Here is a 15,422-nt window from a genome sequence, read left to right on the forward strand (position 1 = left end):
TTGTACAGGGTGGATCTACATTATACGGGATGGATTTACATTGTACATGGTCCATAGTGCAGTTAACAAAAATCTAATATCTCCAGATGTTCCCCTTTCCAGGAGATGCTGAGTGACAAGTGAGAAAACGAAGAGAAAAAAAATGAATTATGCTGGCTTTTAAATATTATGGCTGCAAAATCTTCAGCTGGCAAAGATGTAAGTTGGTAGAGAGGGTGAGTGAGTGCAGCAACTGAAGTCCCCCAGCAAATCCTTGAGCACTAAGCGGCACAGTTAATGACAAAAGAAACAGAGATTTGAAAAAGGAAAGAGCCCCACTCAGGCTACAACCCTTCCATCGACTAGATGGGGTGCTCTGCACTAAGGTCCTTTGAGTGTCTGGGCAAACCATTCATCCCTGCTTCATTACCCGCTTGGATACTATTGGGGCTCTCAGCCAGCTGATAGGATGACAGGGCCTCTGCCTACAGCATGTCCTAGTGCTGATATTGAACGACTATGAAACAGTGTCCCTTTCAATGAAGTCTCTGTGCTTTCCCCTCAGGCGGCGATGGTATGGACTCAGTAACGAAGAAAACCAAACGGGATGGAGCAGAAGTCACTGAAAGACGTACGAAAAGCTTTTAAAACAAAATCTTGTTGTCAGAGATGGGCCCCAATCACAAAACCCAGATCCGAACACCCTGAACTTTAGAGGGGGTTAGAATCCGAACCTGGATCCAGAATTGAACTGTGCAGCTATCTGAGGTGTCAAGGCCCGATTCTTCCCACAGTATGGAACAGCATGAATTTCTCTAGTAACAGAGGCCACATTGTACATTCTGGAGCGTAACCCAGGCCTGCTTTTAGGGTGTGGTGCTCTGTCCCCCTCTAGTGGCAGCTAGACCCGCTAGAGATTGATGAGTCTGCTACAACCTTGGCTAAAAGAGAAGTGTCTTTTAGCTTATGCAGTAGAGATGGGGTAGTCAACGGACGGATCACGGCCTAATCTGGGCCTCCAGATGCTTTTTAATGGATCCCGAAATCTTTTTATTTACTGATTATCATGATTGTTATTATTATTTTTTCATTATTTTCTCTGGAGTCTGGACCTTGACTATACCTTGACCAAGAAATTGTGGACCTTGGAAAAAAATAGTTGACTACCCCTTCAGTAGAGGCTCGTGTGTTAAGCTCCAGAGATCCCAGGTTTGATCCCAGCCTACGATGACTGGGGTCTGGCAGCATTACAAGTGAGGGCTTGTCCAGTGTATCAACTGGGAAGTCTCTGAAGCTCGGGATGCACTTCCTCAACTAGGGGAAGTATGTCACCCATGCGTGCTTGGTATGGCACTCTGTCCCCTTCTAGTGGCAGTGAGACCAGCTAGAGGCTGATGCGTCTGCTGCAGCCTTGGTTAAGAGAAAAGTGTCTTTTAGCCCATGCAGTCGAGGCTCATGCATTAAGCTCCAAAGAGCCTAGGTTTGATCCCGGCCGACGACGACCGGGGTCTGCCAGCATTACAAGAACATTTAGAGTGCCCTCTCTAATTCACCACAGGGACAGCCTTGTGATTAGGGCCCTGGCATGGAACTCTGGAGATCTGAGTGCTGATTCTGCCACAGACATGTTGTGTGACTTAGGTTTAGATGCCTCAGTGCTGCATCTGTAAAATTAACATAATAATCCTTCCCTTTTTCACAAGGGGTTGTTGTGAGGCCAGGTTCATTAATTCTGTGAGGAGCTGAGATACTACAATGACAAGCACTGGGTCAAAGCCTACAAACAGAGTGTGTGCTACCACCAAGCTGGCTGGAAAGCCATTTGGCTCTGTGGTCTTAAAAGATTTTTCTTTATTCGAGTCCCATTATTCCATGGACGTAAAATAAAACTTGCACCTTGTTTGGCTAAATTTCAGGGCCATAACCTCACCTTTTTCTTTCCCCAGTTATTACAGAGTCAGTAACCACAAGACTGACGTCCTTACCACCAAGTAAGTAGACATTATACGTTGTGCTGTCCATCCTCAGCAGTGTGTGTGTGTGCACACGCGTGCAATTTATGTGTGTTGGTGCGGTTTGCACAAGTCCTCATGTATCAGTGCATCAGCCTCAGAGAAGCACTGTGCAGGTCTCAGAACCCCCCCACCTCCCAGAAAAAGTGCTTCTTGATCATTAGAATAGACAGAGTTTGGGGGCCCATTTGAGTGGGAAAGAAAGGAGCAAGGGATGGTCTGTGAAGACTCCCAGACCAGATCTATCAAGGGATTATGCCAGGGTGCAGGGTTCCAGAGAAGAAACATCTCCCAGGGATGAGGGTGAGAAATGTTAGGCCCATAGGAGACTAAGGCCACCCAAAAAACAGACCCAAAAAAGGGTGGCACTGGCTGGGGATGGGACAAAGATAGAGTGGCTATGGGGGTGCTGCTTTAGCTCATCTCCACAGCAGCTGCCACGGGCAGGGCTCCTATATCTCCCCCAGCTTCTCTTCCGCCAGTAGAAAAATGTCTACCCTGCCTATGTCAGCAAAACTTATGTCGCTCAGGGCTGTGAATCTCCCACCCCTCTGAGCGACATCAGTTATACTGACATAAGCACTCGTGCGCACAGCTATGTTGGCAGGAGAGCTTCTCCCACCGACACACCTTCTGCCGCTCGCGGAGGTGGGGTTTTTGTGCCGACGGGAGAGCTCTCTCCTGTTGGTATAGAGCCTCTTCAAAGCTTGGGCTGCCGTGGTGTACATATAGACGTGGCCTTAAAACCTGCCTTCCCTCAAGATGAATCTCCTTGGGGCACGTAAAGGGTCAGTTATACCTCCCTTTACCAGCCTGGGTGAATCTTATGTGCTCTTGGCAGCAGCGTGCAATTGCTTGATAAGAGACTTGAGAAGAGACTTGCGTGCAACCTGGATGGAAAGTGATGATCTGAGCACTTTCCTTGCTGTGGCAGCTGGAATGTCAGAGCCCGGAGAAAGAGAAGAGGTTCAGGCTGGCTGGCTTCCCCAGCACTGATAACTCCTTCCAACTACTGTACACAGTTCCAAAGACACCTCCTCAGCCATGGCCCTGGCTCTGTAACAGAGCATAACACCAGCTGTGGGTGCCTGGTGCCTCATCCCGCAGCGTCTTTTGCTCTTGTCCTCATCTCTTCTGGCCACAGAAAGTCTCATTTTGTGCTTGTCTCTCACAGAAGGAGGGAGCAGCACTGGACACAAAACAGCCCATGGCGGAGGGAGTGGAATGGAGAAGAGGACTTTCACCCACGGCAGCAGCTATGTGACTTCGAGTAGGTTGTGACGAAATGGAGAGTGAATGAACAGAAAGCAAAGGCCGCTTCACTGGGGTGGGGCGCAGGGTCAGGGACGGGGTCCGAGCCAAGGGCAAACCCAGAAAACATTCATGGGGAAGTGGTGAGAGCACTTTCTGTGTAAGAGCCCCATCCCTACAAGGTGCTGAGAACTTTCTGTTCCCACTGCAGTCAATAGGATGGGTGCAGCACCTTTTAGGATTGGTCACGGTTTTTTTACACAAAAAAATTTCCCATCAGAAAATGCTGCTTTGTCAAAATTGACATTTTCAATGGGGAAAATGTTGTTTTCCATGAAATTTTTCAATTTTCCTCTCGGAAGGATCAAGAGAAGAAGTGTCGTTTCCGCGGGTCGGAGTTGTTTTGTTTCATTCGCAAACGCTGCATTGTCCTTTTTGATGCTTGCAGTTCTAAACTCGGGGGAATTTTTTGTCTGGCAAACATTTCCAGCGTTTCGACTTTTCGTTCCGGTTCAAAACCGAAAGTCACCTCAAAATTTCCCATGAAAGCCAGATTCCATCTTTCGAACTGCTCGGGCATTTCAAAAGGTCAGGCATCAGTTATCTGGAGATTTGCTTTATGTGCCACAATCACATTTTCTAAAGGCAACTGTGCAGTATGTGGAGGGATGGGGAGGAGTAGAGGGGAAAATGAGTACTTGGGTCCTGGCCCCTGCTCATTCTCTATTGAGATCCCAAGGACACATTCTCTTTGTGCTAATGGAAAGATGACGTCCACTGTCACCCTCACCGATCCCCATGAATACATCTTGCTCAATTGCAGCTGACACGCTATTCTGGGTTCTGACTCGAATGCCAGTGTTAGAATTCACACAGGGGTCAGGTCCTTCCACACACCACAGATCAGCGAAAGAGATGCTGGCCTGTCTCCCTTCTGCTGCAGCTCTGATGTGAGTAGGAAAGGAGCCCTCTCCTAAGCCTGAATTTAACAGCATCCAAGTTCCAGGCTCCTTGTTCATGACTCACGTTCACCCCTTCGCTAGTTCTCCAGGAAGCAGAGTAACTGAGCAACTGCAGAGTAAGGACACGGACCCTCATGCTGTCAGGAAGGCAGTCCCACAAATGCACACACCATCTTGTGGATTTATGGATGCGTTTTCCGTTTCTGTATCCCCCTACCGCATGGAGCTTGTGTTCCAGCAGCATCCCCTACTTGTTGGGATCAACTTAAGTGCCCCACAATTTTTGTGGTCCGTTTCACACTGACCCTTAAATTTACATATGGGCCTGAACCTAAACCAACCCACAACCCTAGCCAATTCCCAAGATCTCCCATCTTTGGAGATGTGGCTGGTTCCTCAAACCTGGGCACAAACCTGCTCCTATTGATGTCGGTCGCAAAACTCCCTTTGGCTTCAAAGGTAGCAGGGGTTGTCTCTCTACAATGAGCTGAACTAAAACAACAGATATAAGCACCCCCTGAACTTTGGAGAAGCTCAACAGAGCCAGATCCAAACTTTGTGGCTCTAGCCCATCACTAGCCCTAACATACCTCTGCAACTCAGTGTGAGGTCCATCCATGCCAACACAGAAGAGTATAGGGCACCACTTTACATGTATGAGGCATTAGCTTTACTTTCTGAGGGGCGTTTGTTTTACCTATAGGTGGAAGTGGTAGAATGAATTCCTCCTCCTCCTCCTCCGGCTACAGACAAAGCCCATCTCCCTGCTCTACTCTCCCCAAATCACCTGGCTCAACCTTTGAAAGAAAAACCTACGTCACCCGCAATGCAACATATGAAGGTATAATAGAATCTGTTATAGAGATGGGGAATTAGAGGTGCCCTGCTAGGTTGTCTTGTCAGTTCCAACCTGCTAATGCAGAATTGTCTCCTGGAGCATAAATCCCAATATGGGACAATTATGGAATAGACCACAAGGATACATTTTAATGAAAATTATCCACAGAGTCCTATTTATAATTATAAAAAGAAAAGGAGTACTTGTGGCACCTTAGAGACTAACAAATAATTATGTTCATCCAAATAATGTTCATAGCTTATTGTGGTTGGAGGATGACAGCAGCTCATCAGTATAATACTCAGTAGTTCTTTTTAAATGGAAATGTTTGTTACCCTGTCACTGCCAGTACTTGAGATTTGGTAGATATGGACATGATATATTAAACAAGATCTCTTAATGACCTTGGGGCATAAATATTTGACAAAGCTTTAATATGGAATCTTTTCTTCTTCTGCAGGGAGCTCCAGCGCAAATTCTTCTCCTGAATTCCCTAGAAAAGAGTTCGGTATGTTCTTACATTACAGTCACTATGAATGTCAGGCCAAGGGCATGCATGTTGGCAGCTCTATGGCTTCTGGCAGGACACATTACTGGAATACATGGATCAATAAAAATAATGCCATGCACATGACGAATCATGGGGAAGAAGAAAAGGAGTACTTGGGGCACCTTAGAGACTAACCAATTTATTTGAGCATAAGTTTTCGTGAACTGTGGCTCACGAAAGCTTATGCTCAAATAAATTGGTTAGTCTCTAAGGTGCCACAAGTACTCCTTTTCTTTTTGTGAATACAGACTAACACGGCTGTTACTCTGAAATCTGTCATGGGGAAGAATAACTCTGGAAAGTCTGCCCATTGGGAAAGGGGTTGCAATGTCTTATTATGCCCACAATTTCCCCTCTGCTCGGGGGTTCTCATGCAGCCAGTACAGACAGACAGATAGATAGATCTATGACATGCATGGAGTTACTCCACATTTATGTTAATGTAACTGAGAGCAGAATTTGGTCAGTGTTTGTATTTAAAGACCATTTCTACAGATGCTCTATTGTATATCTGCTATCCCCAACTTTGTGCTGGTGATCTTCACTTTAAGGGGAGATCTCATTGAGTTTCCTGCTCCCTAACTGAATATTAACACCCATCAGTGCAATCCAGGCATTATTATTATTCAGTGAGATATTGTTGTACAGCCAGTACAGACACATACACCTCTGTGATATGCATGGAGTTACTCCAAATTTATGTTAGATGTTGTATGCACACATCCCCTGGTTCTTCTCCAAGTTGGCTTCTGATTTACCATCAAGTTTCTTGATAGGTCATTAGGGGCATTTGCCAACCTTGGATGTGTTGAGGGAATTATTAGATGATCCAGAAATACTAAGTACTGTATATTTTCAGTTAAATATGCAGCAACCTAAGTGATGGTAGCCAAAATATTTGGGGATCAGCGTCTCCATGCCATGCCCCAGCTAAACAGAGCAACTGTACAACTCACATAAGAAGCTTGCATTACTTTTCAAATATGTTACAGTTGATAGAGTCTAAAATTTGCTTTTCTCTGATTGGTTTTCACAGCATCGTCCAATACCAGAGGGCGGAGTCAAAGCCGAGGTGAGTTGGAATGTGCTTTTTGGAGATCCTTTTGGAGATCCTCCTCCTGCTTCTCTGGACCAGTCCTGCAGCTGGCGTACATCAGTTTGGCTCCAGGGAAGTCAATGGAGCTACATGTATTTATACCAGCTGAGGATCTGGACCAATGAGATTTGGGCAGCTGCACAAACAAGTGCAATGAGCAAAATGGAAAAATCAATAAGGTGAAGAAATCAGGAGTGAAGGATGTGGGGAATTCTTCATAAGGATGAGCTGGGGAGTTGGACGGCTGAGGGTGTTAGAAATAGACCAAAGAGATTCTCATCTTTAGTTCAAAGCTGGGCCAAGGTCATGATCTTGATCAAGATCAGACCCCAGGTTTTGTGTCCAAAATCTGTCAGCACTCTCTTTTTCCCTCTCTCTGTCTTATGTAAACATCACCTTCAATAAATTTATCTATCTATCTATCTATCTATCTATCTATCTATCTTTATGTGACCCATCTCTATAATAGCTGAGCACTTCCAAAGTATTTAAATATTGAAATAACAATAACCCCCTTCATCTTCCTTCCATTGAGATCTGTTATATGAGACGGTAGCTACATTTCCCTAAGAGGTATGCCCTAGTGGATGGGATGGCTAGGAAATCACTGAAGCAGTGTGGTCCATTTAGACACCTTCTTGTAAAAACTTGATTTGCTTAAGCTGTTAAATAGAATTTCCCTCCTTTTATTTCGCTAATTAATCAGCCGTTTGGGGAAAAGTTGGATATAATTGATACTGAAGAGCTTAATTTATATTCCCAGCTGGTGAGAAAGCAACAGTAAAAATAATTTTATCCAAATTCATATGAGCTGTGGCTATAAATCAAAGGGCATAGTTACGGCTCCTCCAGTAGATCTTAGCAATTGCCAGTTACTTCTACCTGAGATCTTTGGAGTCTCTCCCAGCACTCTAGAAACCTGAGATCTCTGGGGAATCTTCCCACACATAATAAAGCAGACACAGGAGGATCATGCTCCAGCTTTTCATATTGCTTCAAAAAATAGCCCCAATCTATCATCTTCTCCACTCAACTGCCAAAAGAAGTGTTTCTTTCATAGAACATGCACTGTTAGGTTTCATCCGGAGGAACATGTGTCAGACACTCAGGCTGGCCAGTTGGCTCCTGGACAACTAGATTTAAAGTTTGTTTCAGCCCAATCAGTTTAATCCTATATTCTCTCATGCTGGAGAGTAAAACCCAGTAATAAAACTATCTTTTGCAACCTGGCTATTTTATTTCAAAGCACTTTTGAATCAAGCAGAACCCAATAAAAAATTGTATGGGAAAGTCTACACTAAATGAGCCAATAGAGAAGTCGTCAAATAATACCAGACCAGTCCTTACACAGGTAAATCTCCGAGTGATGAAAATGGGAGTTTTATCTGAGTGACAGCTGGGAAGGGCTAGAGGCCCAATGCAACTAGTAACCTTTAAAATTCAGAAGTCCTTTGTGACTCTGATTGTTCTCACATTAGGATAATATAATAAAAGTAATTAACTAATAGATGTCAATGAGAATATCCATGTGACTAAGGGCTGCAAGATTGGGCCTTATATTAATGTTGCACCTCCCTAATGAGGTACATAAGATGCTATGCAATATGACAAAAATCTGTGCATTATGATTATTTATTAATGTATTTATATGGTACCAAAAACATCTAACAAAACATTGTGAAAACTTAAAGGGCAATACTTCTCAGTGGGAGTGAAAGTATCAGAATCTGTCCCAAAAGTAAAAAGCCACTTCTAAAAATTGAGATCGATAAAACCAATCCATCAAGCTGTGCAAGCTGCCCAAACCTAACAGATAATAATGTATATGGACAGTGAGAAGTGGGGAATTAGCTTTTGCAGCCTGCTCGTGGCGCCAGTTCATCTCGCTCCATATTCATGACCCTCTTTTCTTGTGCAGAGAGCGAAATCCGAGTACGACTCCAGAGTGCTTCTCCCTCAACCAGATGTAAGTGTCCCTGCTGTTGTTTTAGAGTGAACATGGGGGCCTGGTTTTCCCCTCCTAAGGGATAGCCCTCAAGAGCCAACTCCGATGCTGACTATTTTGGTCTTGAGGCTATTTCTGCTCTAACTGTGCCAATGGCTTCTCTGGGGCTGCGCACTCAGGGTGGCACATGGGGCGCCATAAAATTTGCGTGCGGTGATAAGAAACCGCCTCCCTTCACTCTCTGCAAGTAATTTTTAATTTAAAGTGTGAGGAGTGAGGAAGTTTGCTGTGGGCTAGACCTCTAGTTTACCAGGGTGGTTTTATTTAGCTTGAATGAGTCACTCCTGAATAGAATCATTTTGCCAATTGCTCCTCTCCTCACTACGGCCCCAGTCCTGTTCCCATTGAGGGGACTGGCAAACCTCCTATTGAGGCCAATGATGAAGGACCCTAGGTCCTCACTGCTGACTTCAGTTGCTTCCCTATGAAAGTGAGGGTCTTTACAAGAGTTCTTTGGCCTTGGTCATAGTGCTGTGCTGTTACTAGAGTGAGCCTGCACGCTAGTGGGTGCCTCTATACTCCGCTGAAAGGTGTATTAGATGAGACAGAAATTTGTGCATTAAAAGAGCACTTCATAGACAGGTTCAACACCTTCCACAGTCTGGAGAGTCACCAATGTTCAGTGATATCCCAGCTGGAGTTCCAGAGATATCAGTACCTCCTTCCAGGAACCGGGGGCAGCCCTAGTCCCAGAAACTAGTCCTCTCAAAGACAGTCAGACAAGATTTTGTAGAAAGAGGTGGGAAAGACCTACTGAGGATTCCCCCCCGCCGCCCCAGCCAGTTTAGGGTTTTGTCCTGCTAGATATCCTCTGGCATTTTATCCCACCTAATCCACTTTCAGGGGGAAGTGCTGGAGATGGGACAGCCATTTGCCTAATGCAGAGTTCTAAGGAGCTTTGGGAAATGGCCCTGTTTCCTGCTGGACACCACCTCTCTTACACATGTTAAAGTAGTAGGAGCATCTCTATATTAGGTGATGGCTTTGGGCTTAGTCTGGACATCTGTTTTCTCTGCCAGGGACGGAACTGGATGATGTGAAGCGTTTGCTGAAGGGGAGTCGATCGGCCAGCGTCAGCCCCACACGATCGTCATCCAGCACTCTCCCCATCCCCAAGAAAGCTGTAGTGGAAACAAAGATGGTGACTGAGAGCTCCCAGTCAGGTACTTTGCAGAGGGGTGTTAGCAATGCCGGCTGCGCAGGGAGTGGAGAATGATTCATTTAAAGCATGTGGCTTGTGACATAGAAATTCCAGGCAATTCTTATAAAACTAAAGAACAATGCCAGGAACAATTCAGGTTAAAAATGTTTGCTGTCTTTTCCAGAGTGTAATAACAATGCAAAAAGGGGAGTTACACACAGGGGTGCCCAGATACTGCCCAGAGCAGGGCCATAATTGCCAGTGTCCCCCTTAATTTTCATAAAACAGAGCAGATTCCAGCTGCCATCATCTTTAATTCAGAGTTGAGGCTGGTGGAGACTAAAGCCCCAAGCAATCCATTCTCTGTCTTGGTCTAAGCAGCAAGATGGAAGTTACCACAGGCCACCCTTTAGAATGTCCTACATTTGGCCCAATGGTCTGTGTCCCACCAACCGCACATGTTCACTGGTCAACGGAGCTATGCGAGGGACAAAAATGGTCCAATATATCATCTTTCATTTGCGTACCCATCCCTGCTATAGTGCTTTAGGCATCATGGGTCAACTTCACCGCTGGTGTAACACCACTGAACTCTACCAGTGTTTAACAGAACAAATAATGGCTCAACTCTCATATTTATCTGGATGCAGTGGTTCAAATACCCTAGTGAGGAGCTAACTCACCTGTTGTTTTTCCTAGTTGTTCATTAATGATATAATAGTTGCCCGTGTGTGGAGGTTTCATAGAAGAATCCAGGGATCCATATTCAATGTTGGTTTCCTCACCAGGATGTGGACTGAAATGTGTTTAGTTTGTATTCTGCCATCATCATATGTGACTGTGATTAAACCCTTGAGGTGCTTTGCAAGTGGTTACAGTGAAGTGACACAAATTCAGGCAATCTCTGTATTTGTCCAATGGGTTCAAAATTGGCTTGGCTATAGCGGGCCAGGTGCTGATCTCAGTTAGACAGGTGTGAATCTGGAGTCACTCCATTGAAACTGAGGGAGTGACTCCAGATATACACTGGAAATCAGGAGCTGATCAGAAACTGAGATCGAAACCTGGCTTTGTGTGTCCTCTGCCTCTGAGTAGGTGGTCTGTTTTCTGTTACCAGAGCCTGCTCTCACTCAACCCCATTACTGTTTCCTCTCCAGTGTCGGGGACATATGATACAACCATACTGAATGCTGCTCTCCCTCCATACATGTGGTCCTCCACCCTGCCTGCAGGGTCTTCCCTTGGCAGTTACCACAACAACATGGCCCAGGGCTCTTCCCTGGTCAACACCATGTCCCATTCAACAGGATCAGGTACAGTAACTGCCCCACCCCATTGGCCACTTGTCCTAGGACCCTCTTTGTCCTGCTGCTGGTGTTTTGTGCATGGGATGAGGAGATGTTGAAGGCGGGGGAGGGATAGTGCAGGGGGAAGCAAATGCACTTGATTGTTCTCCATAGATTTCTGCCTCCCTGTGCCCCCGGAATTACTTCTGCATTGATTATGCTTTGAATCCCTTATTCATGAAGATCAAACGTCCACAGTGCCTGATCCTGTTCTGCTGAGCTTTCCCATTGACTTCAGTGAGCTCAGGATCAAGCCTCTTAGAGAAGACAACATTGGATTGGAATATGGACGGTGTTTGAGTTATTACAGGGTTTGGATCCCACATTAGGACTATTAGGTGCATTCCTTGCACATCCAGAACTCCCACTTCAATCAGTGAATGCTGGGACTGAATGTTACGTCTTAGAGCCATTTCTGAATGTCAGGAAGTGTCGTCCTCAATGATGCTGTTTTCTAGCTGCAAATGGAACGGTGAAGGATCCTCTAAGGTTTAAAGGACTTGGCATCCTAACCGTGTCCAGTCACTGTAACGTTTTGGAGATCAAAACCTTCTCCCTTTTTAAAATAGAGTAAAACAGAGTGTTTTGTGCAATGATTTTTAACTTTCCCCCAGTGTGTTTATTGTACGTTTTCCAGCAGAATCTGTTCCTGATGAAGGAATGAAATTTCCTAGTGATCCATTCACTCTCAGGCTTTGGGGGCTGAGCCATCTGCCTGGATGCACTGGGATCTCATTTATCTGTTTTGACAAATCATTTTTTTCCTCCTCTTGCAGTGTTTGGCATCCCAAATAACCTGGCTTCTGGCTCTCCCACTCTGAACACAGGGCTGAGCAGTTCCTCAACAGGTCAGACTTCTCTCTTCTTCCCTACTTCGTTTCACTGAGCTCAGGACATCAGCTGAAATGTATAACAAAAAAACACCTAGATTTCCCCCTCCCTCTGTGCCTTCTTTGCGCCATGTCCTGAGCTCAGTTACATCAGTCAGCATGTTCACTGGGAGTAACTCTTTTGGCTGAAATGGAGTTACTTCAGAGTCTGCCCTGAGTCATTGGCATTAGAAACCAGTGATGGAATATTTGGGGGGATGGAATATTTGGGGTCTCGGGAGAAATGTCATTTATTTGGAAAGCATCCATTAGGCCAACTTGTCTATCCTTGTGAGACAAATCCAGGATTGTGTCCTACAGGAAAATCTCAAATGTTTCATTTCAAATAACTTGAACTTCCACTGTTTCCCCAGGGAGAAAAAATGAGTGTCTATCAGACCCTGTGGTTCCTGATGTTCAGCCCACTACAGTTCCCTTTGCTCAATCCCATCCCATTACTCCGGGCTAGACCCTCCTACCTAACCCTAAACATTTCTCTCCTTCATGGTGTCTACACCTTTCACATACTCAGTATGCCTATCACATTGCTCCTCAGCTCTCCCTTAGCCAGGCTCGACCGGTCTGTGAATTCAACCCTTTCTTTACAAATAGGCCCCTCCAGAAATGTATACGCAGCACAGAGACAATGCCAGGTCTCTTCACAGTCTGTTTAAGTCAAATGTTCCAAAATGGCCACCTTTATTTATCCTGAGCTGACCATGGCTTCCAGGACAGGGTGATATCGGGGCGGGCAGGGAGCTGTGGAAGGGAAAGTGACAGGTGTGCAAAATTCTTATTAAAAGTAATGAACACAAATGTGTATGAAACATTCAGCTGGCCAGCTGAGTTCATTTAGAGTCCCCAGTGGGGGGAGGTCATCTCAGGCCTGCTACTCTACCTTTACAAGCAGGAATCACTGTAATTACTATTATTTTCATTGGTCCTAGTTTTTGTTTGTCCAAATGCCAGTTGCAATGCCGACCTCTTGTTATTCACCTCAGGGCTTTTTTTTTTTTTTGCTTTTTTTTTTTGCAGTGTTTGGTGTTCAAAACAACCTGACTCCAAGCTCTACAGCCATGACTCATAGTGCGATCGCAGCCTCCACAGGTCAGTGACATTTTAATCATTGAGAGGAGTGGCTGGGTAACTGATCTGTGTGACTTTGTTCTGCAGTAGTGCTTCCCATGTCCCAGTAACTCCTTAATGATCAAATAATTCACATCAGGGGCCTTTCTCAGGATGCACAGTCTAAAAGACAGGACAATGCAAAGAGCAGAATCAGTGCTTTACATGAAATGTAATTGGGACTCGAATCGAGAAGGAAATGTGTTCAATTCTAATCGATCCTATTAAAGAAATATGAACACCGGTTCTCTCTGGCAGTTTTTCTGGTGTGTCATATAGGATGCAATGGGGTGTTCCCTTCAGCCATGCAAGTGTGAGGTCCAACTGTCAGCACCCAAGGCAAACAGTGAGCCCACTCCTGCATGCCCTTAGTCACTGGGGAAGCTCTTACCTGAGCAAGTTGTCCCATACACTTTGAAAAAGAACTTTTCACCTGGGCAAAATTGCAGGATCGAGTCCAAGGTGGGTTTGGGTCAGCACCTCAGGATCCCCAGCCTCTTTCCTTTTGGGAACCGTTCTATTTTTTCCCCTTCTCTCAGCCGGCTTCTTTAGCAATTCTTCTGTGCGGCTTTTCCTCTGGCTAGGAGGGTTCAAGTTCTGTGGTTTTAGTCTCTGCTGATTTCTGTCTTCAGTATACGGAGTGAAGAAAAACACTTCCCAGAGCGCTGGAATGGCTGGTAGCAGAGTGTGCGTTTCAACTGGTGAGTCTGCAACTCATGGAAGTCCAGGACTGACAGTATATAGCTGATGATTTGTGTGGGCAATTGTCCTCATGCAGGCAGATCGTGGTTTGAAAGTATCGGAGGGTATGATTGCAGCTGGTGTGGGCATACCCAGAAGATTGCAGCCCTTGTAGACATACCCAAAGTCACTTTAGTCTAGCTAGCTCAAGTGCTGCATGAAACTGCAACACCGTGTGCTGCGGCATTGGCTGTAGGTGCCGCGCCCACCTGGAACTCTAGGTAATCACACACAGTGCTAGCCCACACCAAAGCTCGCACTGCCACGGCTTCGCTGCTCTGGTACCCTGCTAGCTAAATTAAAGCTCGCTCCGGTGTGTCTACTCCAGTTGCAATCCCACCCTGTGATTGTGGTGTAGACATAGTCTCGGATTCACCCTCTTGGGCCACTGTAACTCATGGAATAGCCTTAGAACAAATAAACACTGATCACTAACCAAGTGAGCTGTAGCTCACGAAAGCTCATGCTCAAATAAATTGGTTAGTCTCTAAGGTGCCACAAGTCCTCCTTTTCTTTTTGCGAATACAGACTAACACGGCTGCTACTCTGAAACCTGTTCACTAGATGTCACTCTTGCTGTTCGCAAATGAAAAGAAAGTTCAGCACTAGGAAATCAGAGACCTGATTCTGACCTTCCCCGTGCCAGGGTCATACTGGTGTAACTCAGTTGGCCTCACCGGCGTTAATCCTGATTTTAACCAGAAAAACTGGAAGCAAAATCAGGCCCATTATCTTTAATATGAAACCTGAAATTTTGCAAGGTTAGTTTTGTACAAAATTTTGCAGCATTATTGGCCCCAAGAGTTCAAAATTTATGAGATTGGTTTAACAATCGTGAGATTTTAACAAATAAGTTCCAGGTTCTTTTGTTTTGCCTTCTTGTTTTTAAGCCTTTGGGGTTCATGTTTTCAAACTTTTCTCCCCAACTATGAGTGCTAGAAACCTTTTTTAAAATTACAGCCCAGCTTGTCATGTAATCACAGGACTCCAGAAGGTGGGGCTTTAAGAAAACAATAAAATATTGCAAAACTCACAGCCGAGTAGGCATTAGTGATTACTCCAGATTCACACCAGGATAACAGAGCAAAAGCATGCCCATTATCTTTAATCTGAACTTTGTGCCGGTACATTTGCAAGTTTAGTTTTGTACACCATTTTGTCAGAAGACCAAGCAATTCAGGGGATCTACTTTCCATTTGCATGTGAATGTATTATATGCCTATGCCACGCCATATATAGAGTTCTCACTAGCAATCAGCATAAACCGAAAACCTGTTCAACACTACTGCTTTTCTGCTAGCCAAAGGACTGATTGTTCCATAGCTCAGTGCTCATGGTAGCCATATTCCCATCACCAAGGGAGCCTGGGCTTTACCAGATGGTTTCATTTCAGCTGATTTGTCCTCAAGCTTCCTTAGCAAAAGTGCACTCTCTATCTTATCTGATATAGCCTCCTTACCATAATATAGGACTGCCTCACAGTCTTAAATGTAGTTATCCTCACAAC

General features: G+C 45.1%; 1 protein-coding gene across 1 annotated transcript in view; it reads left to right on the top strand.

Annotated features, from left to right (window-relative positions):
* Nucleotides 1–555: 555 nt before the first annotated feature.
* COL17A1 (collagen type XVII alpha 1 chain) overlaps nucleotides 556–15,422 on the top strand; it is a 53,970-nt gene continuing 39,103 nt past the window's right edge. The window contains exons 1-12 of the mRNA XM_077822024.1: nucleotides 556–610; nucleotides 1,926–1,970; nucleotides 3,166–3,261; nucleotides 4,908–5,045; nucleotides 5,503–5,550; nucleotides 6,629–6,664; nucleotides 8,607–8,654; nucleotides 9,713–9,856; nucleotides 10,992–11,147; nucleotides 11,957–12,028; nucleotides 13,085–13,156; nucleotides 13,807–13,875. Coding sequence (XP_077678150.1) covers nucleotides 556–610; nucleotides 1,926–1,970; nucleotides 3,166–3,261; nucleotides 4,908–5,045; nucleotides 5,503–5,550; nucleotides 6,629–6,664; nucleotides 8,607–8,654; nucleotides 9,713–9,856; nucleotides 10,992–11,147; nucleotides 11,957–12,028; nucleotides 13,085–13,156; nucleotides 13,807–13,875 — 979 coding nt within the window. The remainder of the gene's footprint in view (nucleotides 611–1,925; nucleotides 1,971–3,165; nucleotides 3,262–4,907; nucleotides 5,046–5,502; nucleotides 5,551–6,628; nucleotides 6,665–8,606; nucleotides 8,655–9,712; nucleotides 9,857–10,991; nucleotides 11,148–11,956; nucleotides 12,029–13,084; nucleotides 13,157–13,806; nucleotides 13,876–15,422) is intronic.

This window comes from Eretmochelys imbricata, chromosome 7 (assembly GCF_965152235.1).
Source record: "Eretmochelys imbricata isolate rEreImb1 chromosome 7, rEreImb1.hap1, whole genome shotgun sequence".
NCBI classification, from domain to species: domain Eukaryota; kingdom Metazoa; phylum Chordata; order Testudines; family Cheloniidae; genus Eretmochelys; species Eretmochelys imbricata.